Source organism: Podarcis liolepis, assembly GCF_965112155.1.
Source record: "Podarcis liolepis genome assembly, chromosome: Z".
NCBI classification, from domain to species: Eukaryota; Metazoa; Chordata; class Lepidosauria; order Squamata; family Lacertidae; genus Podarcis; species Podarcis liolepis.
This window is the reverse complement of record NC_139570.1, coordinates 30,863,562-30,890,399: the sequence shown is the minus strand read 5'-3', so window position 1 is coordinate 30,890,399 and position 26,838 is coordinate 30,863,562. Positions and strand designations below refer to the sequence as shown.

The 26,838-nt window shown below is 46.2% G+C and overlaps 1 protein-coding gene and 1 long non-coding RNA gene across 2 annotated transcripts in view; one reads left to right on the top strand and one right to left on the bottom strand.

Annotated features, from left to right (window-relative positions):
- Nucleotides 1–1,086: 1,086 nt before the first annotated feature.
- LOC310698403 lies at nt 1,087–5,629 on the bottom strand. The gene is made up of 2 exons (XR_014521504.1): nt 5,536–5,629; nt 1,087–1,513 (listed from the first exon to the last, which is right to left on the bottom strand). It is a non-coding gene; the product is annotated as an uncharacterized lncRNA (long non-coding RNA).
- AR (androgen receptor) overlaps nt 3,394–26,838 on the top strand; it is a 237,660-nt gene continuing 214,215 nt past the window's right edge. Inside the window, exon 1 of the mRNA XM_083485088.1 lies at nt 3,394–7,445. Within this exon, the coding sequence (XP_083341214.1) occupies nt 6,268–7,445 (1,178 nt within the window). The 5' untranslated portion in view covers nt 3,394–6,267. The remainder of the gene's footprint in view (nt 7,446–26,838) is intronic.

The following is a 26,838-nucleotide window of genomic DNA, read 5'->3' as shown; positions in this document are numbered from 1 at the left end:
GAATCCAGAAGCTTTAATGCCTCCAGCCTGGTAGGCAGAGCATAGCCATTGTGGCTAGTAGCTGTTCATGGCCTTCTCCATGAATTTCTCTAATCATTGCCTCCTGTGAGAGTGAGTTCCATAGTTTAACTAGGCATTGTGTGAAGGAGTCCTTCTTTCCATCCATCCTGAATCTTTCAACATTCAGCTTCGCTGGAGGTCCACAAGTTCTAGAGTTGTGAAAACTCTTTTCTCTATTTGTTTTCTCCAGGCCAAGCCATGATGCGTCTGAATACCAGTTCCTGGAAACCACAGGAGGGGAAAGGACTCCTGTGCTCAGATCCTGCTTGAGGGTTTCCCACAGGTATCTGGCTGGCCATTGTGAGAACAGGATGGTGGACTGGGTGGGCCACTGGCCTGATCCAGAAGCCAGATTCTTCTTATACATTGCTAACACATATGCACTTCTCTGGATAAAATGTGCATATTTGCCGATGCAAATTTAAATTCCTAAAATTTAAACACCCTAGAGGGGAAGGCCGTGGCTATACAACCTGGGTGCCTGCTCAGTCTGCTGCCCAGATGCTGCCGATGCACTGATTCAAGGCCACTTGTACCAGACAGCCTTTCAAACAGATGACACTTTCAGTCTACAGGGCTTTGGACATGGCCATCCTAGTCCCCAGCAAAATGAATTAAAATTCCAATTATTGGTCAAAAGGTGCCTCCCAAAGTTAATAAAATCATATCAATGTGTGTGTGTTTTTCTTTCTTTTTTACTGTTTTTATTTATTTTCATGGTACAGAAGATAAATTTTGAGAAAACAATTGTTACAACAGTAAACAACAAGTAACTAGTCCCAGCAAAAATACTTTTATCATGCCATGTGATAAAGTTTCATTTGATTACTCTAAGAGAAAACACCACATTTTCCCATGAGTCCTGGGTGGATTCATGCCACAGTCTGAACAATTTATGTATTCAGTAAACATTTGCCATATGTTATAAATAATAGTAATAATAGTAATAATAGTAATAATAGTAATAATAATAATAATAATAATAATAATAATAATAATAATAATAAAAATAAAATATAAAAAATAAATATTATTTATATCCCGCCCTCCCCAGCTGAAGCCAGGCTCAGGGCGGCTAACAACAGGAATATGGATTGTGTTTGCCCATTGCTGCTCTCACCTAGCATGTTAGTTTCTCAGCCAATGCTATTGACCATACTCGGTTATATCAAGAATCAATGTTCAGCCCATCACAAGTTTTCCAACATCTCGCTATCTCCATACGAGCAGCAGTCAATAGAAAGGCTAAGAGGTCATCTTTAGGATAATCACGAGCAGATAGGATCCTAAGTCAATGTGTAGCTTAATTGTGGACAGAAAGAAGGGGGGGGGGAGAGAGACACAGCACCACCCCAAGTTAAAAATCTTGCATTTAAACGCACCTTGCAGATGAATTTTGGTTGAGTTACCAGGAGGATTTCGAAAAGGCAAATGTTTCTTACTTGCTTGTTCTCTGGATTTTGAAAAAAAGAAAACGTCACAGAGATATTTCATTAGATTTGTATTCCCATTTCCATATCTCATATTTTGAAAGAAAGCAAAGAAAAAAATGGACCTAAACTTAAGCAGGTTTTGTGTGTTTTGCCCACAGAGTGGGAATAAATTTAAACAACTAGAAAAAATAAATAAATAAAAATACAACATATAAAATTAGGCCATAAAATTAGGGCTGATGGACTGGCTGGCTGGGCTCCCTCGCCCACTTGCTTGCTTATCCAGCTCCTGGCAGCCAGCACCCCCTGGCCAGCCCCAGAGGCACCATTCGCTTGGGGAGCTTGTAGCCAGGGCTGCTGCAACAAACAGCTGCGCAAGCCTTTGGGAGGCAGAGACCCGAGAGGGCATCAGAGGAGGGAGGGAAGGAAAGAGGGACGGAGGCCAGGGTTGCCCACAGCACCCCTGACCATCATTCAACCAGGGTGCCACAACACACTGGTTGAAAGCCACTGGACTATAGTAGTGGGAGATCACACCCTACTTCACAGTTTGCACAGAAACCAGAGGAGGGAATTTTGTACCAAGAGCACAAGACAGGACACTCCCTGGACTAAAACCGGCCTCACAAGCTTCATAAAACAGCTCCTTAGTAATAAAAAAGGATATATTTTATTTACACTGGCCCGGAGGAAACATGTTTGATCCCAGGCAGAGGGCCTTCTCAGTAGTGGTGCCCGCCCTGTGGAACAACCTTCCACCAGATGTCAAGGAAATAAACAACTACCTGACTTTTAGAAGACATCTGAAGGCAGCCCTGTTTAGGGAAGTTTTTAATGTTTGATGTTTTATTGTGTTTTTAATATCCTGTTGGAAGCCACCCAGAGTGGCTGGGGAGGCCCGGCCAGGTGGATGGGGTATAAGTAATATAGTATTATTATTATTATTATTATTATTATTATTATTATTATTATTATTATTATTATTATTATATCACTACTACTCTGGGTAACTGGTTTCCACCTAGCAGATATTTAATCTAGATTTAAAGAGGGGTATTGGGAGGTGCAGTTGGCATTTTGATGCCAGTGACATATAAGAAGAGCCTGCTGGATCCTGCCACTGGTGTAACCCAGGGGTCAGCAAACTTTTTCAGCAGGGGGCCTGTCCACTGTCCCTCAGACCTTGAGGAGGGCAGAATATATTGGGGGGGGTGAACAAATTCCTATGCCCCACAAATAACCCAGAGATGCCTTTCAAATAAAAGCACACATTCTACTCATGTAAAAACACGCTGATTCTCGGACCATCTGTGGGCCGGATTTAGAAGGTGATTGGGTTAGATCCAGCCCCCGGGCCTTAGTTTGCCTACCCATGGTGTAACCTGTTCTCACAGCAGCCAACCAGCTTCTCCAATGGGAAGCCTATGAGAAAGCCTTGGGCACAAGAGAATAAGTGAGAAGAGCCTGCTATACCAGGCCAGTGGCCCATGCAGTACATCATCCTGTTCTCACAGTGGCCAAGCAGATGCCTGTGGGAAAACAGGATCCGAGTGCCATTGCAACTCTCCCCTCCTTCAGTTTCCAGCAACTGGTGCTCAAAAGCCTTGCGGCCTCCAACAATGGAGGTCAGAGCATAGCCATCATGGCTAGTAGCCATCCACAGCCCTCTCCTCCTCCATGAATTTGTCTAATCCTCTTGTAAAGCCATCCGAATTAAAGGCCATCACCGCTTCCTGTGGGAGGGAGTTGCATAATTTAACTACACATTGCATGAAGGAGAAATTTATCTGTCCTAAATCTTCCCACATTCAGTTTCATTGGATGCCCATGAGTTCCAGTGTTATAGAAGTCAGACAAAGCACGGCTGCTGCAAAATAAATGAATAAATAAATAAGGCATGCAGGTGGGTGGTCGGGGGATGTGGCTCAACCTGAGAATCCCATTGCAGATTTGTTTCCTTTCTTTGAATATATTAATCCCTCTGGCTTAATTGTCGTATTTCAATACCATTTGATAATCGGGGAAATACGATTTGGGGGGGGGGGTATGCTGGTTTGCTGTTGTGTCTAATTTTTTCTTTCAAAGTATTTATTTTCATTTTATAAAGTACAGTCGTACCTTGGATCCCAAACACCCTGGAAGTCACGACGTTTTGGCTCCCAAACGCCGCAAACCCGGAAGTGATTGTTCCAGTTTGCGAACGCTCTTTTGAAACCCGAACGTCTGACGGGGCTTCCGCGGCTTCTGATTGGCTGCAGGAGCTTTCTGCAGCCAATGAGAAGCCACGATTTGGTTTTCGAACATTTTGGAAGTCGAATGGACTTCCGGAACAGATTCCAAGGTACGACTGTATATAGAACAGAGAAAACAATTGTAACTGCAGGTGGAAATTGAAAAAAAGAGGAAAACAAACTATAAAATAGGCACAGAGAATGAGCACACTTGCACAGGGGTTAATGTAGCAAGGTCTAAGTCAGGAGCATCAGCATTATCAGATTATCTAGTACGGGGAGTCATATAATATGCCCTATGCTGTAGCTGTGGTGTTCAGCTTATTTTTTAGTTGCTGGTTTATTAATAGCATTTTATAGATTGCAATTGTTTCACTGATGATTTGTTAATTTATACGACTTACGTTGTACCTTTAATGTTCCATTATGTTCTTGCTATTTATTGTCACACACAAAAAGAACTTTATTGCGGCCAGTAGACCCGAAATACACGGTACTTGTGGTCTGTAAACTGCTTTGGGAATTCATTTGAATGGAAAGAAATTCTGAGCTTGCTTCCACTGGTGCACAGGTCTGAGAGGTATTCTACCTGCCCCAACCACTTTCTCCAGGAAAACTCACTCTTTACCACTGTATTGGAACTAACGTCAACCTGCAGAAAAACCAACTGACATTTGCTCCATTTCAGCAGTGAATCCTTTTCCCAAGGAGAGGAGCGGGACAAGCAGAAATGTGTACGAACCCATAGAAATACATTCACTTACTCACTCAGTCAGTGTAGTTCCAGATTTGCCAGGCTTGTTAGGAAGGCTGATTTGCTGTTGCTATTTCACTGTGTTGCCTTTTTCCTTTCTCTTCATTACTTACCTGCTTTATTTCAGTGTTGATATGCTTTTGCATGTAACAAAAACTCAACAGGAGGCTTTTAAGGAAGGCCTGCCATTGGAGCAGCCACCCCACAATAAGCAGCCACCTGCAAAAACCCCACAAGTTGCAAGCCTTGCCACAAATTGCTGGAACACCCCAGTGTGTGGAGTGATCAGCACTCCAGATGTTGCTGTCAGTTGGATGGCTAGAGCATTTATATCCGACCTCATATATAAGTCTCCCCCTCATTTAATTCCCACAACAGCCCTGTGAGGTAAGGCTGAGAGGAAGTGCCTGGTCCCCAATGCTACACCCAAAACTTCATGGCAGAGTGTGGGGATTGGAATCTTGGTGTCTCGCAGGTCCTAGTCCCACACTCTAACCATTATGCGGCACCACCATGATTGCAAAGCGCTGTAGCGACTACAGCGGCGTCGAATGCTGCTGAGCGATACCTAGATCGGTATCTGAGGCTTTGCGTGCGCTTTGAGTGAGCTCTGAGCCCGCGCTCCCGTGTGTAGAGGCTTCTATACAAGCTCCGCCGTCGGGCACGTGGTGGAGCTGGGCATGCATGTGCCGAGCAGTTGCCAAGAAGGCACAGCAGTGCCAAGCGGCCCCGGATCGGCGCAAACTTGCCCGCTGTGCGCAGTTAAAGCGCAGCTTGGGATCTCTTGAGGCCATCGAGTCAGACTGCCGAGCGGGGGAAAGCGAGAGCGAGCAAGGCGCGGCGCAGCGCTTTCAGGCGGAGCGAGAGTGCGGAGCCAATCTCCTCCCCGGAATCGGAGTCCAAAGGGGCGGGAAGGGAAGCGCATAAAACCCGAGCGAAGGCGGACCGGCTTCCTTCTCCCCCGCCCTGTCCACGATCCTCCGGAGGCGCGCCGGGCGACAGCAGCGGAGCCGAGTGCGGGAGCGCGCGGCGTGGCCAGCCTAGGGAAGCCACTTACTTTTACTGCTTCTATCCCACCAACCGCGACTTGTTGCTGCTCTCTCCGCCCCGGATTCAAGGGATCTCCTCGGCCGCTGCGCCGATTGGGCGACCAGCACCGCCGCTCCTCCCAGGCCTGCCGGCTCGCCAGCCTCCGTCTCCGCCTTCCCTCCGCGCCCGGGTTCACCTTCTCCGGGCAGCCCGGCTTGCCTCCAAAGCGTCCGTCCGTCGGCGGAGCTTGCAAGGAAAGGAGGGGGTGTGCGGGCCGCGGCGCTCTCTCGCCTCCAGCAAGCAGCCGCTCTCTCTCTCCCGGCTGTAACCTCAGCTCACCCCTGCAAGAGAGGCATCAGTTTGCAATTGCAACAGCAGCAACTGCCAAAGGCTGCGTCTTTGCTCCGGCTGGGAAAGTTGAAAAAAACAAAAAAAGAACAACAACAAAAAACAGCGGACTAGCGCCTTGACTTCTGCGTTTCCCCAGGCGGGAGGCGTCGGACCTGAGAGGCCAGGGCCGACCGGCTTTTCTCTCGCACACCACTGACAACTGCACCTGCTCCAATTTAGGAGCGCCTCACGCGTGCCCCGACGGCCCAAGGGATGGCTCTGCTGGTCGCCGTCGGAAGCTGGTAGAAAAGCCCGGTTCTCGCAGCTGACATCCCGCCCAGTCGAGGAGTCTCCAGAACCAACCTGCAGCCAGAGAAAAACACAGCGGGCTGACCCCCACACCCCTTGCCGTCCAGCCACAGGAGAGATCATGGAGGTGCACGTCGGTCTGGGCAGAGTCTATCCTCGGCCGCCGGCGAAAGCTTTTCGAAGTGCCTTCCAGAACCTGTTTCAGAGTGTCCGCGAAGCGTTCCAGAGCCCCGGACCCCTGCGGGAGGAGGCTGGCCCCAGTCACCAGGCGTCGGCGTCCGCGACAGTGGGGTCATCTTCCTCGGGGTCCCACTTGCAAGAGCCCAGCGCCCACCAGCAAGACCCGGCTTCGCCCTCTTACTTGCCGCTGGAGGAGCAGCCCCAGGTGAGCAAAACGCTGCAGCCCCCGGATGAGCGGGAGGAGTCCGCGTCCTCGTCCGCCCCGTCCTCTCTGGCCCTGCTGGGAGGCCCCTCTTTCCAGAGTTGCCCGGGGGAGTTTAAAGACATCCTGGGTGAGAGCAGTCTTCTGCAGGCGGCAGAAGGAGGCGAGCCCCGCGGAGGAGGCGAGGAAGCCCCATCTGACAAAACTGACTACCTGGGGGAGAGCGCCAAGGAGCTGTGCAAAGCCGTCTCCGCCTCCATGGGCTTGGCGGTGGAAGCGCTTGATGCGCCCGGCGTCGGCGAGGTGGCGGCGACCCGCGGCGACTGCATGTTCGCTGGCGCGCACGCTCGGCCCCTGAATCTGGGCGGCTGCAAGATTATGGAAGCCGAGGAGGGAGGCACTGGCGGCGGCGCTGGCGGCGAGGGCGCGCTGGCCATGGAAGTGCCAGGACACCTGAGCCTCTACAAGAGCTCTCCGGAGCTGGAGGAGCCGTCGGGAGCCTTCCCGAACCGAGACTACTACAACTTCCAGCTGGCCCTGGCCTCACATGGGCGCATCAAGCTGGAGAGCCCCTTGGAGTACGCACCCGGCGGTGCCGTTTGGGGGTCGCAGTGCCGGCGCGCCGGGGACGTGCCTGCTGCCTTGGCGCCCCACTATGCCGGCCCTCCTGGCCCCGGCTGGCACCCCTTCTTCACCGAGGAAGGGCAGCTCTACGAAGGCGCACCTCCGGCCTCCTTCGGCTACGCCAGGAGCCAGGGCCCGCCGTCTGGGCAAGAGGGCGCAGAGCTCCCACCGTCCGAGGTGTGGTATCCCGGGGGCGTAGTGGGCAGGATGCCCTTCGCCCCTGCCGCCGGCTGCATCAAGACGGAGCTCACACCGTGGATGGAGGGCTACCCGGGGGCCTACGGAGACATGAGGTAAAGGGCTAACACGCGCTCACACATTCCTCTCCGAGGGCCGGTAGGGTTTGGCAAAACACTTGCAGGCAGATTGGAGGGGAAAGATCCCGGGTTTGCAAAAAGAAGAGGGGAGGCTTGCAACCAGTATTCCTTTTTAGCCTGGTTTGCTGTGTGTGTGGATTGCATGACCTTTTGCATCTCCTCCTGCAATTTCCTTGGGCGTGAATTGGTGTAGGGCAGGGGTCCAAAGGAGGGCTTCAACCTAACTGTTGCTGGTTCAAGGCCCACTCTGCTCTGGAGCTACTCACAGGTAAATACCATCAGGTTTGCAACCTGCCTGCTGAGCTTGCAGATCAAGTGTAGATAAACCAAAAACTTTATTAACCCTCCCCCTCCCAAAAAAACTTACCCCAGTTTTCTTGGGGTAAATTGTCAATTTGTTCAGTCCTGACCATGATGCATCTTTCATCAGTCTGACTGAATGTCAGGATTTGGGGGTATCGTTTAGAAATGTTGATTTCATTGGCTTTAGCAGCATTCTGGATTCCTAATACAGTTGGGAGTCCTCTGCATGAATGTAGCATTATTTTGTTGTTTTGAGCGAGGTTCTGGCAGAGTTCACTGCCGTTGCTTCTCTCATGACTCATCAGGGAAGGTGCTTGCGCCAGAATTTCTATGCTCTGAAACCAGGACTTTGAAAGGTGATTTAGCGATCCATTAGAGATATGGAGCTATGATTATTCATATTTAAATTTGCTCTTATCTCCTCCCCCCCCCCACACTTTGAATAGCTGAATCTCTTTATCAGGGCCGTTTCAGTGTTGCTATTTTTTATATATAAAAATTTGTATTTTGGATGCTCCAGCGAGTTTCTAGAAATGCTGACAACAGCAGATGTAAATTAAGGTAAGTAAATTTGTGCCCGTAAATGTGGATGAACTCCCACTTCTGAATTCTCACCCCTTTAGAGACTGAACTGAGACTGCATTTTGAGTTAAGCTGTGCTGCAAATATTATTTACACGCAAGAGAGATCTCATAGTTGGTTGACAAATATAGCAAGCGGTTAAAAACTTTTGCAAGCTACTTTCTAAACAGAAGGTTGGAAAATGCAGTTGATGTAAATAATTTAAACACAGAATTGATCAGTACGGGCCTTTATATAAAGGTATGCATGTGCAATTTTTTTTTAAAAAAATGTTTCTTTTCTCTTTGCTTAGCTAGAGCAGATGAGACATGAGAAACTTGCTTTGGTGTTGCAGGTGTAACCATGCTTATTTGAGGGAAGCCCCACTGCACTGGATGGGACTTTCCACTTAACAATTGAACCTCAGTTGGTGGGCACTGGACTTTTACCCTTGCCACACACCCATTCTGTGTCTGTCCCCCTGCAGCTGGTTGACTCAACTGGAGTTATGGGCTTTTTTTAATACCTAGGTATCTTGTGTGCTGGTTGTCCTGGCACACTCCTTAGCTAGCCAGTGTCCATCTCACCAGTGGCGCCTGTATTGACATTCTTAGTGGTGAGGCCATGAGTTTAAAATGAAGACAAGGATCAGGTCCTTCCCTTCCTAGAATCCAGTTGTAAAGGAACTCAGACTTATCGCTCCCTCCTTATCGCATGCCTGCTCTGGTGATGTAACAATGACTTCATTTGTTTGGGCAATAAAATTTCTGCCACTAGTAGTAAAGTCTCCACATCAACATTTATTATTATTATTATTATTATTATTATTATTATTATTATTTTACAAGCAACAGTCAAATGCAGTGCACTTTTATAGGAGTGGTGATGGCTTCCTTGAAATCAGATTCATATGATCCTTTAACAAAAAGAAACGTAAGCAAGGAGGTTTTAATCTTGGCTTCAGCTATATATGATTAAGGATCCCCAATTCCTTAAGGAGCGAGTCTCATTCTTACAATCTGTTTTGCAGCCCAATCCAAAAGATCCTTAAACTGAAACACTATGGACTACAATGTCGCTTGGAGTAGGATGCTAAAATGTGTTTATGCAGGAGGAAAAGCTACCGGTTTCACCAGAACTTATTTCTAGTGAATATGTACGTTTAGAATCATATTCTCAAGTGACTTTAAAATTACAGTGTTTGAGCTTAACCAGGTTTAGACAGATTTGCATTAGCATCTTTGTTTAATATTTTTTCATTTAATAATGAATGGGTTAGATTGTCAGCCTTCCCTATCCAGAGGCTGAGGTAGAAAGCACAAATAAATAAAATTAAAACGAAAGAAAGCATGAATTGATCCATGTCCCAAAGGCTCATAGTCTGGAAAAATGTTGTGGCTGGCCACAACCCAACCTCCCATAAAATTTTACAACAAAGATACTGAATTGATAACTTGGGATCTTGATAAACTACTGCATGATTTTGCAAAGGCATTTAATCATTAGAGTTACATGGGACGCTCTGCCTGTACAAAATGGCATGCACAAATTATATGTGGGACTCATCGCAGCCGAGTCCAGTGTTGCTTTTGCCTGATTGTGTCTTTACACGTTGGGAGGAGAAGTGCTGGGTGGGGGTGGAATAATACAGTGGGGTGGGGGGAAGGCAAGAAGTTCTGTGCATGTTGATCGGTGAAATGTACAACCAGCACAGAAAGAGCCCCTTTGCGTGTAGGCGTGATTCTCATATCGGGCTGCTTTCGGTTTGAAGACTTGAGCCGTCCGCCATTTTGTCCTGCTTTCTCAAAATGCAGCTCGGCGATATAAGCACGGCAGTTATGCTACCCTGAGCTTTGGCCTTCAGCTCCCCCTCCCCATTTTCATGGAAGGGGCACTGTCCAGATTTTGCCTTAAACTACTGGTGAGTAAGGCAAGTGGTACCTGTGTGCATCTTGGGCGATGCATCAATGCTGACCCATAGAAGCTTTTGAGTCAGAGAAAATGGGGTTCATTGCTCGGGTCTCCCTGAGTCAAAAGTTGATTCACGTCTGCTCTATGTCTCCACCACCTTCTTTTTTCACCCTTTTATACACACAGCAAGAATCAGTTCTGCCCAGTACAAAGTGGAAATAGATAGAATTTAAGATTTTGCACGCCTAATACCTGGAACGGTGACCATAACATTTCAGTTGCTTCCCAAGAAGTCGTTTTAGGGACTTGTAGGGAGTAAGTGGTTTTAGATCCTTTAAAGCATTTAAATTCCCCTTGGAGTGCCATCCCTGAATATGCTGTATCAATTTTGCATTCCCCACTCCGTGGGAAACATTTTAGGAGTTTCATATGTAGAAATTTGATAGATTGCGGAAGAGAAGCAAACTAGTGTACCCAGGTGGGTTTTTATTTTAATTTAAAGAATATACTTTGTAAGCAGTTGATTACCCTTTCCCTTTCTAATATTTTTCTTGGGCTGTATCCAGCCCTCTGTGGAATCTAATGGGAAGGCTTCCCATCGATGTCAACGGAGCTGAATTAGGCCTTTGCATTTGTGACTCCCAGTCCCGTTGCGATTTTTAAGAATTTCAATCTGAGCTGTTGAATAATATTTATTTCTCACATTACCACTGGGTGGTAAAGCCCACTTTCCTCAAAATGGAACAGCTGAATCTTGCTGGTGCAGACAGCAGGGGTAATGAATTGCTTACGGGCAAGTGTAGAAAAGCTCGTTTTCGTTTTACTGGAAAATGGACTGCAGCTCTATTGGACAGACGGCAATGTCTCCTCTCCCTCACCAACCCAGTCATAAGACCCGTAGTCAGAACTTTGGTGGTGGTGGGTGACATGATAGATCTACCCATGAAAGCAAAACAGCTAAATTCAACTACTCAAATAAGTTATTTATCAAATAATATTAATAAAGTTTTTAAAAGCTAGGTGCCAGCTGCACAGTAATATATCTGTTAGCCCTGTGTCTTTTCCCGTAATGCTGCAAATTGGAAACAGGTTTATTTTTTACTGAACAATTTGAGAGAAGACTGCCAGCTTGTCTCCCCCACCCCCTTATCATACAAAAACAAACAGACTAGAACATGCAAACTAAGGCCCGGGGGCAGGATCCGGCCCAATCGCCTCCTAAATCCGGCCCACGGACGGTCCAGGAATCAGCGTGTTTTTACATGAGTGGAATGTGTCCTTTTATTTAAAATGCATCTCTGGGTTATTTGTGGGGCATAGGAATGTGTTCATCCCCCCCCAATATAGTCCTGCCCCCCCCAAATGGTCTGAGGGACAGTGGACCAGCCCCCTGCTGAAAAAGTTTGCTGACCCCTGCCCCCATTTTTTAGACCTATTTATTTCCATAGGGGAACCAAGCAAATGCCGAAATTGTTTCCTGTTAAAACAAAAAGTAACTTTGGCTGGATCACTCAGTGATAATAAAAGCTCAGAAGGGACTGGGAATATTTAATTTATTTATTGCATATTTAGCCCCCCTTTCTCGAAGGAAGCTCAGGGTAGTGTGTACATAGTTCTCTTCCCTCACCCCAACATAATACACCCTCAAAACAACCCTGTTACACTGCATAGCCAGAGGTGCTGGGTAGCCCACCAGACAAAAGCCCAACACCCTTAACAACCACATTGGGTCTCATGCTCGTAGAATCACAGAACCCCCGAATTGGAAGAGACCCCCAAGGGTAATCTACACCATTGTATGGAGTGGCACATTGGCTGAACGAAAATGCTTGTGGCAAGAGCATGGGCACCCAGCGCTGTGCTCTCCAGGTGTAACTGGTCTCCCAGCAGACCCAGCCAGCGTTGCCAGTGGCCTCCATGTTGGCTACCCCTGAACCAGAGCTTGCAAAGGCACACCCAGCCTTAGCCTCTTTTATTCCCGCCCGCCTGCCACCACCGCCATCTCTTGCCATAAATGGATGTAGTGCTGTGCACATTTCCTTGGGAGACAGCAAAACTTGTGGGACCTGTTTTCCGAATAGCTTGCTTTGGATCGCGCGTTGCATTTTATGAATCAGGTTTATCACTCTTTACCTCCAATTATTTACCAAGCTGGCGGTTACTTTTAGGCTTGCAAGAGTCCTCCCCAAATGCAGATTAAGGTTCCTGCAGAGTAAGGAGGTTGGTTGCCTCTCCTATCACCTTTATTCTTTGTGGTGCTTTAAATGCCACCTGACAGCGAGAGTGGTGGCTGCTTCATTTTAGCTTTGCACTCTCCCGGCAGCACAAGCAAAGAGCATGTGTGGGGTGGGATTGTGTGTGGTCTTTCCCCCTCCTTGATGTTATGTGCAAATCGATCTCCTTAAAGGTTATTTATTCCCTTGGGAGTGAAGTTGCTGTGTAGCTTCATAATCTGTTTGCCCTGTGAGTAGCTTTTGATTTTCTCTTGATGTGGGGAGATTAGCGATGAAGAAATTGCTGGGGCTAAGATAAGGATTTCTGATTTATAGGTGCTTTTCTTTTCTTTTTTTAACTCTTCTTCAGTGGATAACCCAATTGCAGCCGTATGGGTTTCTCCATCCTTTGTTCCTCCTCAAGTCCTTTCAGTGGAGCAAGCCTGTCACATAAACAATATTCTGCATTTCGGAAGGACGGCACAGCCAAAAACAATTAAGCAAATAGCTCTCCTGATGTTGGCCATAAGGACAGGATAGTCTTAACGCCTCCATCTAACTTAAGCCTAAGTTTTGCACTGTTAGCCCTTTCCAGTCTGGGTGGCTTTTCTGGGGCTTAACCTGCCTTCAATCCAGGGCACTTCTTTGACCGTCTTTCCCTAAACCTGGGCTCAGTACGGCTTGAATCACTGAGGAAGCCTGCATAGCAAATGTCCGGCACTGATCAGTGCTAGAGCAGATATTCTGTGGTATGTTGAATGTCCTGTACATTTTCAGTGTCAGGACTAAGCCCCAGGAGTTCCCATGTAATTCTGAAGACACAAATCCAGGCACTTAACAGATTAAAGCTTGGTGATAAATAACATTATGTTGGGTTTTCTCACTTACCCCTTTTCCTTTGGCTAGATATCCCTTCCAACTCTACAGTTCTATGATCCTTTCCTATAGGGCTGGTGATCGTTACGTTTGATGCCTCCTTTTTAAAACGTTGTGATCTGGCACTGTTGAACTGGGAATATTTTATCAGGAGGCAATCCCCACTGAAGACGTTAAGGGTCTTTTTATACACGCACCTACCCATGTAAACATGTCGCCCCTCCCTTTGGGCTTGCAGGGTCCTTTCAAAGCAACTTCCTAGCACTTGTCCTCTTGGACCAGAAGCCTGCACTCTTCACCCTTTTTGGACCACCTCGGATGACCTCCACTTTTCTGCTTTTTTCTTTTACCTGCTCTAGGTTTTGTTTTGTTTTAGGTTTAAAAAAATCAAGACCCACAAAGGCCATTTTGCAAACTTTCCCTGTTGCATTTTTTAACCCCCCCCCCCCCACTTTTGCAGACTTTGCTGTTCCCCCTTTGTGTTGGTTCCTGCCATGCTTCGTTTTTCAACTGCTTCTTTATTTGTTGGAAGGGAAATAGGTCAGTCCAGTTTCCGTGGAGGACGAGACTTGGTCAGCTAAAGGGGGGGGGGGAGAAATTAATGGGCCAGTTTGTGAGGCCTTCCTTCACCTGAAGGTCATTGATCTGAACCGAGCATGTCCACGCTTCCGAGCAGAACATGACCACTTCCTTTTCTGTGGTGCCTGCGGGGTGCACTTCTGGCATCAGCTGCAGTCGTTCTGGAGAAGTCATTTTACTCTTGGAAAAAGAACCTCATGGTCTGTTACCCGCAGCTGGAGTCTTTTGTTGTTGTTGTTCGAAAGGTAAAACGGTTTACTGACCAAATTGCCATATGAGCCGAGGCCCAATTCAAAGCTTCAGGTTTGCACACATTGTCTCTGTTCCCGCTTGCGCAGTTCCTCATTGGTAGCTTTATGCAGATTTTTGTTGCAAGCCTTCTTAGTAATTTTTCATTTTTTAAAAACAACAACAACTTGAGGGAAAGCAGAGAGGACGAAGCACACAGCAGAGAGAGAGAGAAATCCAAGCACATCTGGACTGTGTTCAAGGCTGGTTATTATGATTCAAGATATTATTTTTCAGAAGTACGCCAGCTTCTCATTCGTGGTTTCTGTGCGGATTTATTTATTTATTTTTAAAGAGTGTGGCCACCATTATATGACTGTGCTTTCGCTGGAATGCTATCAACTACATTTCATGTTTAGTAACAGGAATGTTCCAATCTTGGATTGAAAGTGGTTTATGAGAGATAAGCTTGTAGACAGACAATTAAAAAATAATAATGGCGCTCTGATCGTGTTTGCTTCAGGCTTTTTTTAACGACAGAATGATCCAGCTGCTAACTTTAAGTGGACTTGTAGCGGGGAGGACCCCTAAGTGGACTAAACAAATTAGAGAGCAGCTTAGAAACATCTAGGTGGGCGCATATGGCCATTCACTGTAATCACATTTCCCCTTATCCTGCTCCACTCCTTTCCCCCAGCCATTTATTTGTTAATTAGCGTCTCACTTGTTAAAGTCCCTGTTGTAAAATAGATCGCAATCTTTCCAGAGTGAGTTTTCTGTCTTGGTGTGTATATTTGTATTTATTTTTTTTAATGGCAAAACAATATTGTTGGGTTTTGCTTTTTGCGACCTGTGGCTCAGAACTGAATTCTAACAAACGTTACTAGGAGAAGATGCCTTGTACTGTAGTTAGGTTAATAACAAACAGCAAGGCTATTTATAATGCAGAAATAAGAGGAAACGAAAAGATATAGCAGGGTCCTTTCTCTCGATCTTTTGTTATCTCTACTCTTTTTTTTCCTTTTTTTTTTAAAGCAAAAAGTCTAAGTTGTGTGTTTACAAATTGTGCTTTCAGGTTGTTCTGCTGAGGTTATCTGGTTTAAGTGGCTTTTGGACCAGAGAGTCAGACATTTTCCCACAGCTCCTTAACTGTTTTGTTTTCCCCAGATTGCCTGGTGAACAACGATGGTGTTTTATGGACTTGATTCGCAGACACTTAGACACACTTGGATCCCTTTTGCAGATGAAATATTTGAGACAGTCTGAATTCTAATTTCTCTGCAGCCCGTACAGCTAAGCATTCAAATCAGGATTGGATCTGTAGAATAATTGTTCAGAACTTCGGCAGCATGGATCCACACTGCGGTACCCGTAGCTGTTGGGTCTTCTCTTCTCCCCTCCTTGCCTTTGCATCTTATTTATTTTATAACATTTATACACTTCTTTATGGTTTTGAAAAAAGCACACACACACACACACACACACACCCTCAAAGTAGTTTATAGAGAGACTCTTTAATAGTTTTCATGAGCACCTATTTAGCTGCTATTAGGATGAAAAAGCCTTGCATAATCAGAACTCAATTTGGTTAGATTTGTACTGAGAATTAGGTTTGGTTTTTTTAAAAAAAAAACTTCTGAAAATTTGGAACATTTAACTTTGGTTTTAAAATCGCTTAAAAGACTTGCATAAGGACATACAAAAGGATCACTTTCATATTCTTGGTTTTTCCCAAAGAAATAAATTTCATTTGCGTGTTTGGGCACAGGGTGGCTGGGGGAGCAGAACTATTTAAGAAGGAGCACAGGTCAGTTGCGAATCAGAGAATGAGGATTATTTCCCCAACCGCCACGGGGGGGGGGGGGGAGGAGTTCATTTTTGCCTCTGTAAGAACGGGATCGGGCCCCTGTTTTCTCCCGGGTGCCTCTGACCTTTGTTCTTCAATTTAATGGTAATAATATGTAGATATTTCTTTTGAAGACAAATGGTGCGTGGAAGAATGCTATTTCCAAAACTGGCTGGCTTTCGGTTGCTCTCTTAAAAGCCCACAGTCAGAAGAACTGATTTTATGTACTGTGAATTCCAGGTAATTTCTCATGGATGGGATAAATCCTGTCTTTCGATACAGAAAGTAATCGTGTCCTTAAAAAAAAAATAATCTCTTCACCTTTTTTTAACCTCTGCCTTTATTAGACTGAGTTAAAAAAAAACAACATAAGACAGTCTGGGGCACATTATCTCTCTACACCAACCCCCACCCCTGGCCCCCTGCATGTCTTGAAGTCATGAACTTTGGAGTTTGATACAGAGAGCTGCTGTATGAATGAGCCAGGAAGCAGATTTATCTGTCTTAATTCGTCCATGCGTACTTCGCCTCGGGCTAGAAAACATCACGTACTGTACATTGTGTAGGGCTCCCCTTGACGGCACTCTGGCTGGTGCAAAATGCCGATCGGTGTGGTGGGTGGATCATCGGAACACATCACAGCAGGGCTCCATTCCTCTTCTGGGCTCAGTTCAAGGGGCTGGTGGCTACAAAGCCTTACAAGGTCCGGATACAGCATACCTAACAAGCCACCTTCTCTTACCCCATTGCACTGCTAACTGGAAACAGTCCCTTAGACCTGGAAGGGTGTGCAGTGCATGGTGGGGGTTTTTCGGTGGCTGCCCCTTCGGTCTAGGATTCTCTTCCTCTGGAGATGTACCAAAGCTTGAGGTTGCGCCACTGTTCCCAGAAATAGTGCAAAACACTTCTGTGCAAGCCACCTTTTGCCAACAATAGGGAGTGAGAGGGTAAGATGACAGGAATGCAGACGTACTATGTATTGTTTTTCATTTCAACACACAAGAAGACCGTGGAGCAGTGGTTCCCAAACTTTTCTAGGCTATCTCTCTCTCCCCCCCCCCCCCCCGCGTTCCTCAGTTCCATAAACCCATCACATCGCCCTCTACCCTGCCCTATAAAAAGCGTTAATTCAGAACAGGGGTTTGTACAACCCGCCGAGGAAGACGATGACCAAATAAAATCCAGCCAAGAAATATCTCTCTCCATTCGTAATTAAAAAGTAACGGTGAAGGAAATCCATAGCATAACGTGCATATATGTCACTACTTACCAAACATGCACAAACCTTCGCCTACCATGGATGCATCGTAGCTATAATTCGTAAGAAAATCAATAGCAATTACCAGTACGTAATTGGCGGTCTTGTGCCAACTCAGAGTTGTAAATACAAACAAATGTGATCAAAGCTTTGGAAGTGATAAAAGAACAGTAAATCTTGAAATATGAAGTGCGGAAGTTTTTTCACTTTAGTGTCTTGCCTTGCCAATCGAAAAGAAAATAATCAATATCCTCCGTGGGGCCCCCTGCTGCCACCTTTCCTCTTAGTGCCCCCCTAGGTAATCCCTCCACCCCACCTTGGGAATCACAGTTTCTCTTAGTCTGCTTGTCAGTCATTGTCCCCCAAATTATTGGTTTGCAATCTGAGGCTAAGAGAGGCTGTTTTCAACAGCTAACTCTTCTAAAGACTTTTAAGGCAAGTCACCCTGGGAAATTGGAGTGTTCAAACTCTGGAAATAAATGTTAAAAACTGGATAGAGTTCTCCTCGTACAACTTCATTCACAGTAACACTCTCTCCCTTTTTAGCCGAGACCCTGAATGCCCTGTACTCCCACCTCTCAGAAGAGGTTACTGGGATTTTAAAGTGGTTTTAAGTATTGGGATGGCAGTGCAGAGAAGCCTCCCCAAACACACAGACAAATATATGGCAAGTATCTCATTTGAAGGCAGCCACTTAAACTCGTCCACAAGCAACAAATCTGCAATTAAAATGTCCCTGGACTGTACCACTTCAGAAGGTGTTTCTTGTTAGAATTCATTTACAGAGAAAATGAGGAGGATGTATTTTATCCTCCTGGATGTTTTCTACATATGGGGGGGGGGTTAGTTTCTTCCATTCAGTCATTCCATTATTTGCAGACTGAAGTGCTTTATGAGTCCAAGAAAAATATGACTCACTGTGCATTTAGACTGACCACCTTTTTTCAAAGACCACCCTACGTTTTACCCATTCTGCAATATTTAGGAGAGTCTCTTCTGCAAGTTCCAAAGGATCTCAGAAGCCCTCTCTGAAGTAACTTAGAGCAGGGCCTTTGGTGTGGCTGCCCCTTCTGTGGAACATCCTCTCTGTTGAGATGTGACATGCTCCCCCTATATGCACTTTCTGGAAATGGTTGGAGGTATTTTTCCTCCAGTAAGCCTTCCCAGCTGGATGGATAGTTATCTGCTATAAATTATCTGCTTGGTGTTCTTTCCCTGATGTTTTCTATGTGTTTCTTTTTTGTTCATTATCATGAGATATGTGTGGGAGATTATTAATAAATACTAATTTAGATCTCCACTGGTGCATTTTTCTTATTGATGAATCAGTTCCCATGGGGCACCCTAAAGCAATTTACCAGCCAACCAACCACCAAACCCACCCATTACATATATAAGAACAGTTTGACTCAACAGCACATGCATGAAAGCAATTTAAGCCCATTACATATGGGGACGTAGGAAGCTGCCTGCCCTATACCGAGTCAGACCTTTGGGTTAATCTAGCTCAGTATTGTCTGTGCTGACTTGGTAGAGGCTTTCCAGGATTTCAGGCAGAGAGTCTCTCCCACTGTACCAGGAGGTGATGGGGACTAAACCTGGGGCAATTTGCATGCAAGGCAAGATTCTCTACCACTGAGCTGTGGTCCTTCCACATAGATGCCAGCTGGGATGAAGATCTCCATGTACAGTGGTACCTCGGGTTACATACACTTCAGGTTACATACGCTTCAGGTTACAGACTTCACTAACCCAGAAATAGTACCTCAGGTTAAGAACTTTGCTTCAGGGTGAGAACAGAAATCGTGCGGCGGCGGCAGGAGGCCCCATAGCTAAAGTGGTACCTCAGGTTAAGAACAGTTTCAGGTTAAGAACGGACCTCCATAACAAATTAAGTTCTTAACCAGAAGTACCACTGTAGAAGGTTTGTTGAAAGAGATATTTTATTGGTTTCCAGAAGGCAACAGGGAAGGCCCCTGTCTTGGTAGGCAATGAGAGGTAGTTCCGAACTGTAGGAACTGCTGCCACACTAAAGGCCCAAGTCTGGCAGCAGCTGCACAGGCCTCCTGATTGGATTATATCTTTAGGGTGCCCCCACCTGCAGTACGCTGTGATCTTTTGGGTATGTATGGGTGGGGGCAAGATAATATTTTAGAGGCATCCGAGGTCAAACCGTGCCATTGCCTGGCCTACTATCAACAAAACATCAAAGCAACCCACTAGAAATTTATTGGGCTTAAGAGTAGTATGTGCAGATCTTGCCTCCAGGCTTGGCAGAAGCAGAGAACAGGTAAAGGAATGAGCCTGAACTGAGTGCACACCCCACTCAAGTGTGCGGGGTAGTGTTTAGAATGTTAGACTGGGAGCTGAGAGAGACCAAGGTACAAATGCCCCACTTGGCCATGAAGCTCCCTGGGTATGGCCATAGGCCAGTTCACTGCCTCTCAACCTAACCCAACTGTCACAGGGTTGTAGGCATTAAATGGAGGGGGGGAGGGCCATGCATTACACCTTGAGCTCTGTGTAGGAAAAAAGTGGGATATAAATACAGTCTATTAACTTAAAGTCTGCATCTGGATTCAGGCAAGCATCAGCCCCTGAGAGCTACTAGGCACAATGTCTGTGCTCTGCCTTCCACAGTTTGAGGCAGAAATGCTCCTGGAAACCACAGGAGGGCAGAGGGCTCTGGTGCTTGAATCCTGCTTGAGGGAGGCCCTTTGAAGCATCTTGTCAGCCACTGTGAGAACAGGATGCTGGACTGACCTGACCCAACGGAGGTCGTCTTACGTCTTTTATGTTCAGTAGAATTCTTGTTGTGCCAGGGATTGAGATGAAGTCAGTCTTTGGGGCAAATGATTGCCTGAGCCCCAGCTTCCATCAGCACAACTTGGTTTTGAAGGATACACATCTCCCGACTCATTGAAAGAGGTTTTGTAGGGGCCCTGAGACTTTTTCTCTGAGCCAACTGCCCAGCTTCTGTGGCAGAGGCCAGCCTTAGATTCCAAGAAGCGCAGGCCTGGTGCTGCTGATCTTGCCTGGGTTGTACAGCCAGGTTTTCTAAATGGCATAGCAGGTGTGTTGGGGGGGGTGAGTGATTTTCAGCAGGAGAATGACTGAAAGAAGAATATAACAAGGCCTGCTCCCCCTCATTCTTGTCTACTCCCATCAAACTCAGCCTCAGTGGTATAAAAAGAAGGATGGCTTCCATTAATAATTTTTATAACCAAGAATAATTTTATTATGAAAACATCCAAGGACTCACACACCACTTGCCTCCCCCAAAATAATTTTCTTTTTTTCCAGACTGCCCCCTCCCCAACTTGGTGTTTTTCTGTTTTGATGACTTTTGGTCAGAAGACCATAAGAGCCTTCTGGATCAGGTCAGTGGCCCTTCTTGTCCAGCATCCTGTTCTCATACAGTCTGAACAGTTGCCTGTGGAAAAGCAGCAAGCAGAATCCAACCACAAGAGCCCTCTCACCTCTTGTGGTTTCCAGCAACTAGTGTTCAGAAGAACTTATTGTTTACAACTCTAGAGCCATAGCCATTGTGGCTAGTAGCCATCTCCTCCATGAGTATGTCTAATCCTCTTTTAAAGCCATGTGGGTTGGGGGCCATCCCAGCCCCCTGCCAGACAGCTTTCCATAGTTTAACTATGCCTTGCATGGAAAGTCCTTTATTTACCGTATTTTTCCTGCTGTGAATCTTCCAGCATTCAGCTTCATTGGATGCCCACGAGTTCCAGCGTTATGAGAGAGGGAGAGAAACTTTTTTTCTACCCACTTTCTCCATGGTTTGATTAATTCTATAAACTTCTATCATGTTGCCTCTTGTCGTCTTTTTCTATAAACTAAAAAGTCCCAAGCACTGCAACCTTCCTTCTGATGATTAATCTGATTACAAATGCTATTTCATTCAGATGCAAACTGACCTGTTGATCCTCATTTTTTCTGACTATTGATGATGATATAAACAATTTCTGTACTTCACGTAGTCAAGTTTATGGTTATTAGGTTTTTTTAATATCTATTTTCCTTCCTATTGACTGTTTCTCAGTTGTGTATCAAAAAAGCATACATTTAAAAGAAAGGGAACCTGTACCCAGAAGCTAGTTCACAGCTGATGCAAGAGATGGCCCCCACTTCCATATCTGTTTTCAGGGCTGCCAAACAGTCTTCCATCTCCTGCCAGCTGAACACTCTGTTCATCCTTGTAATATTGTGGCCATGAAGCCTTATTCTTGGTGACATGCTGATCCAGCTTGGGGCCCCCATTTAGGTTTCTTTGCTTCCCGCGTCCTTCTGACATGAAACCTGGAATAGCTTGTGTAAACAGGCAAGGAAAAGGAACAATAGCATTGTAGTGCTGGAAGGCACCCCCAAGGGTCATCTAGCTCAACCCCCTGCAATGCAGGAGCCGCAGGTAAAGAATGGCTGTAATTCTGCTTGCAGGTTTCCCACAGGCATCTGGTTGGCAACTTTGTGAGAACAGGCTACTGAAATAGAAGGGCCATTGGCCCAATCCAGCAGGCTCTACTTATGTGAACTTTTTAAAGTCAGATTTGGAGATTCCTGCTTAGGAATGTTGAGGGCAGCTCAGGGATAAATGCAGGGGGTTTCTGCACTTTGGTGGCTGTTCTAGAACCTGGAAAACCACAATTCTTCCATGCAAGTTGGTGCCCATCACTGCCTCGTGTAGGAGGGAGTTCCATAGTTGTGCTGTGTGGAGAAGTCCACCCTTTTATCTACCATTTACCTTCATTGGATGCTCACAAGTTCCTAGGGAAGGAGAAAAACATCTATCCACTTTCTCTACACCATGCACAATTTCATTACCTTCTATCGTGTCTTCTTTTCTATAAGTTTAGAAGTTTCTCTATATAAAGTCCCAAATGCTTTATATAGGAGTCGCTCCAAACCTTTGACCATTTTGGTTGCCCTTTTCTGAACCTTTTACAACTTTACTATCTCCCTTTTTTTGAGGTGAGGTGACCAGGGCTGCCCCATGGAGCGATTTTGTAACTTTCCTGCTCCTTTTTATTCCTGCAAGAGAAAAGGAGAGAGCACCCCCCACACACACACGGCCTCATCTTTAAATGTAAGCCCTCACCCCAAAAGTTGAGCCTACATTACAACCCCCTTGATTACTCTAGAGTTAACCCAGGCATCGCTGTGAGCATCCGCTGAATGGGTGGGCAAACAGGCCCGCCTCCCCTCTGTTTTCATGCAGAGGCCGGTGGAGGGAAGGGGGAGCCCCCGGCTGCCTTCAATGCCCTCTTGCGCCCCCTGACAAGGTTATGGGAATCATTAGATGGATTCTGCTTGGAACTGTTGCAATTAATGGAGGCGGGGTGGCGGTGGTGGTTAAACCCCAAGCAGGCCGTGCGAGATGTTCGCCGGATGGCTGACATTCTCTTCTCCACACACAACAAACAGCCCGAAACAGGCAAACGCGGCTGCTTTTTGACGGACGCGAGGAAGCAAAGACAAAGGCGGAAAGAGAGGGGAAGAGGCACCTCTCAGGGACGCGGGCGGAATGCGCAGAGGGCGAAGGAAAGAAGCCCTTCATCCCCGACTCCACCGTGGAGGAAACTTCCTTGCTTCGCGCGCCCGACGGCTTTTTATGGCATAGCTTTGGAGTGGGGTCCGGGTGGGGAGGAGATTAGCGTGTGTGGTTGTTGTTGTTTTTTTTGCAGTTACCTTCTAAGAAGAGTTTAAAAACCGTTTTAATAAGGGAGAGAGGATTTGGACCTTGAGCGTATTCCACAGAAAGAGTGCCCGCTCTTTCTCAGAGCGTCCACTGCTTGATGGTTATTTCCTCTTTCCGCCTCGTCCTGCCCGTCCCGCGCCGCTGCCGCCTCAATGCTTGCGCCCTCCTCCTAATTTGGCTGCAGGACAGTGACTTGCGATCGGAAAGGGATTGTCTGTCCATGAGACAGAGAGCGATAGTTAGGGCTTTGACTTTTAATGGGAGTGGGACTAACCATCAGTAGGGGCAGTTGGGGAGTTTGAACTATATGAGCTGGGATAGCTAGGCAGGGCAACCCGATTTTGATTCTCTGTGGGGAAGATAAATCCTAGAAGTGGCTTAGTGGGGTGATAGTCATTTCAGGTGAGAAAAGTCTACCTGAGCAGTGGCGTAGTGTGGGGGGTGCAGGGGGGACCGGCCGCAACATCTGGGGGGCGCACTTGCAGCTCGCACTCACAGGGGGCACAAATTACTTGCCTTGCCCCGGGTGCTGACAACCCACACTACGCCACTGTACCTGAGCCTTGGTTGGATAAAGAGTGCAGTTTAGAAGTTTCTCTGCAAAGAGTTTGTGGTTTAAGTTTTGTCCCTTAGTTGTGAAGCCATCAAGTGTTAAGCGCTCACAGAAGTTTCATTAAATCTCCAGGTTCTTTTGTTTCTTTCTTGTTACCCCCTGATATTTTGAACCTCTGGGTGGAGAGGAAGTGGGCACTGGACAGCCTTCACAGAAGCTTAATGCATTGTTGCTGCTTAATCATACACATTACCACAAGTAGTTAATTCTAGGCACCTCTGCTGCAGGGGGAAATTCATCTGTTTACAAACACGAAAAAATCAATAACGTTACCCATCTTCTGTGAGAGTGAAGAGTTTGAAAAAGTTCAAAAGAGGGCAAACAAAGTGATTAAGGGGATGGAATGGCATCAGTGAAGTTAGCTCTTTATTTAAAGAAACAAACAGCTCAGGAGGGCAGGTCCTAGTGAGCAGAGCAACTCTTCCCAGTAGGTCCTGCCCCAGTGAGGCAGTTGTGAGGACTGAAGGTCTCCACCTCCCCACTGCTCCCTAAGGCTCCTCCCCTGGTCCTTCTCAAGCAACCTGAGACTTCTTCCCCTTGTCTGTCTATGCTGTGTCCTCTTCATACCTCTTCTGGTCCTGGGAGACCAGCGGAGAGGTGAGCTGGTGCTGATGTGGGATGCTGCCTGCATTTAATAAGAAAAGCTATTCAGACAGGACCATTTCCCCACCAGGATGCACTTTTGTAGCCCTAAGTGGCTTTGGCCCTGCATACCAGCTCTGAGGGCCTTCTGGCAGTTCCCTTCATTGTGAGAAGTTGCAGGGATCCTGCAGAGAGCCTTCTCGGTAGTGGTGCCCACCCTGTGGAACACTCTCCCATCAGGTGTCAAGGAGATAAACCATTATACAAGTTTCCGTAGACATCTGAAGGCAGTCCCATTTGAGGAAGCTTTTAATGTGTGATGTTTTGTTGTGTTCTTTTATATATAATATAATAATAATTTATTTATATCCATCTGGCTGGGTTTGAAGCTGCAACCCAGTCTTATGGGTGGGGTACAAAAAATAAATTATTATTAATATTATGTAAATTGGTACATTCTTCTTTTTTTTTTACCTGTGTATGTGTAGATATTGTTTGATGTAAGTGTAGCAGCTCAGCCTCTTGTTCGGTGCCCAGGTTGAAACACACCAACCTAGTAGATGGTTAACAAGCTTTCTGGCAGGAAGGGTTTTTTTGTTCCCGCCTTTGACATTGCTGGCTTTGTTTAGTGATGGATGGTGTTCAGCGATCTTTTATTTCCTTTTCCACCTGCTCAAGTAGCTGATTGGCATTAGTCATGTTTTCTTGGGTAGACATTGCTTTTTTACTTTGTGTTTTAGTGTGTTTTGATTTCATTGACATTTCAGCTGGTGATTTAAATACATATTTTAGTGCCTTAATCATTGTTAAGAGCTGCCTTAGGCGGGAGCTGTAAAGCAAAGGCAAGCTCTTAAAAACTGTGGCTGGGGATTGCTTTCTAAGCTTGCAGTTCCAAAACCTTGGCTGATTCAGGCAAAGATTCTTCCACCCCCGTGACTTGCTGACAGACGAAAAGCAAGAGGCAATTTGACAATTTGGCCAAGTTCGCTGATTGTAACTAAATTGTTTGGAGTTGTTAAAAAGAGATTGCAAAGAGCTCCAAAAGGACCTCTCCAAACGGAGAGATTGTGCAGTAAAATGCCACATGCAATTCAACATAAACAAGCGTAAAGTTGGGCACTTTGTGGCAAAAATATAAATAAATCTTTTATTTCACCTATGCGCTGATGTGGTCTGAACTGGAGGTGATGGACCAGGAACAAGACCTTGGGGTTAAGCTATGGAACTCATTCCCACAAGAGGCAGATGGCCACCAACCTGGGTGGCTTTGAAAGTGGTTTAGATAAATTCATGGAAGAGAGGGCTATCGATGGCCATTAGCCATGATGGCTACGTTCTGCCTCCACCGTCAGAGGCAATAATGCTTCTGGAGGTCACAGAGTGCAGGTATTGTTCAGGGGTTTCCCACAGCAGTTGGTTGGCAGCTTGTGAGAAGAGGATGCTGGACTAGATAGGCCTCTGACCTGATCCAGCAAGCTCCTCTTACGTTCTTATGTTCTTTATTCTGGCAAACAAAAGCTGCAATCTTTTCTCAGAAAGGAAAGAGAAATTATGTATCTACTTAATGGCTGTTTTTTTTTTTTTTTAACGGAACCAAACAAAACAAAAAGGCTCCCTTGTATCTCCATGCAAGACTAGCTATTTAGAGCATCCTTTCAGTTTTTGCACCTGTTCATCATAAGCTCAAAGAGTTGTACTAGCCTGTAATTAAGCCTAGATCTCCAGGCGAGTCTCATATTTGCACTTCGGGGAGATCGTTGTTGGAGGTGGCTGTGCTGTGTGTTTGCCTTATGGATGTGTGCTTGGGGTGGGTGCGTTTCTTGGTGCGTGAAGCTTTGCAGTGATGTCTCCATGGGATAGAAAACAGTGGTTGACAGCACATCCCGAGGACTAAGTATGCTTGGCAGTGGTGGATAGCTGTGAAAAGCGTGAGAGGTATGTGTGTATGTGTGAGAGAGACTAGCAGCTAATACAGAATATTGGGAGGTATCATGATATTTGCAGGCATCTCCCATTTTAGGTAACCGATTTGTGTGTGAACGTGCAGACGCACACAGTGCCAAAGCCGGAAAAGTCATAAGGATGTCACTAAAAGGGTGGGATGGGGCGGGACAGTGTGTCTGTAGGCTTTTTAAGTGAGTTTCTGATTTCACACAAGCACACGGTGACTCAGAACGCCGCCACCACCACCACCCTGTGCTAACGGGGAGTTGCCTGTATAGGCTTTGAGTTCACCTATGGAGATCCAACGAAGCTGAATTGTGAAAGTTTCAGATGAGATAAAAGAAAGCCCTTCACACAGTGCAGAGTTAAACTATGGAACTCACACCCACATGAGGCAGTGATGGTCTCCCACTTAGATGGTTTTAAAACAGGATTGGGCATGTCCATGAAGGAGAAACCTATTGATAACCACTAGCTACTATAGCAAACTAACTGGGATAGCTCAGTAAGTAGAACAGGAGATTCTTAATATTGGGGTCGTGGGTTCAAGCCCCACATTGGGCAAAATATTCCTGCATTGCATGGGGTTAGACTAGATGTCCCTTATAGTCCCTTCCATCTCTACAATTCTATGATTCTATGACTCAGGCTATGCTGTGCCCTCCACAGTTGGAGGCAGCAATGCTTCTCAATACCAGTTTTCATAAATCGCAGAAGAGGAGAGGGCCCTTGTGCTTAGATCCTATTT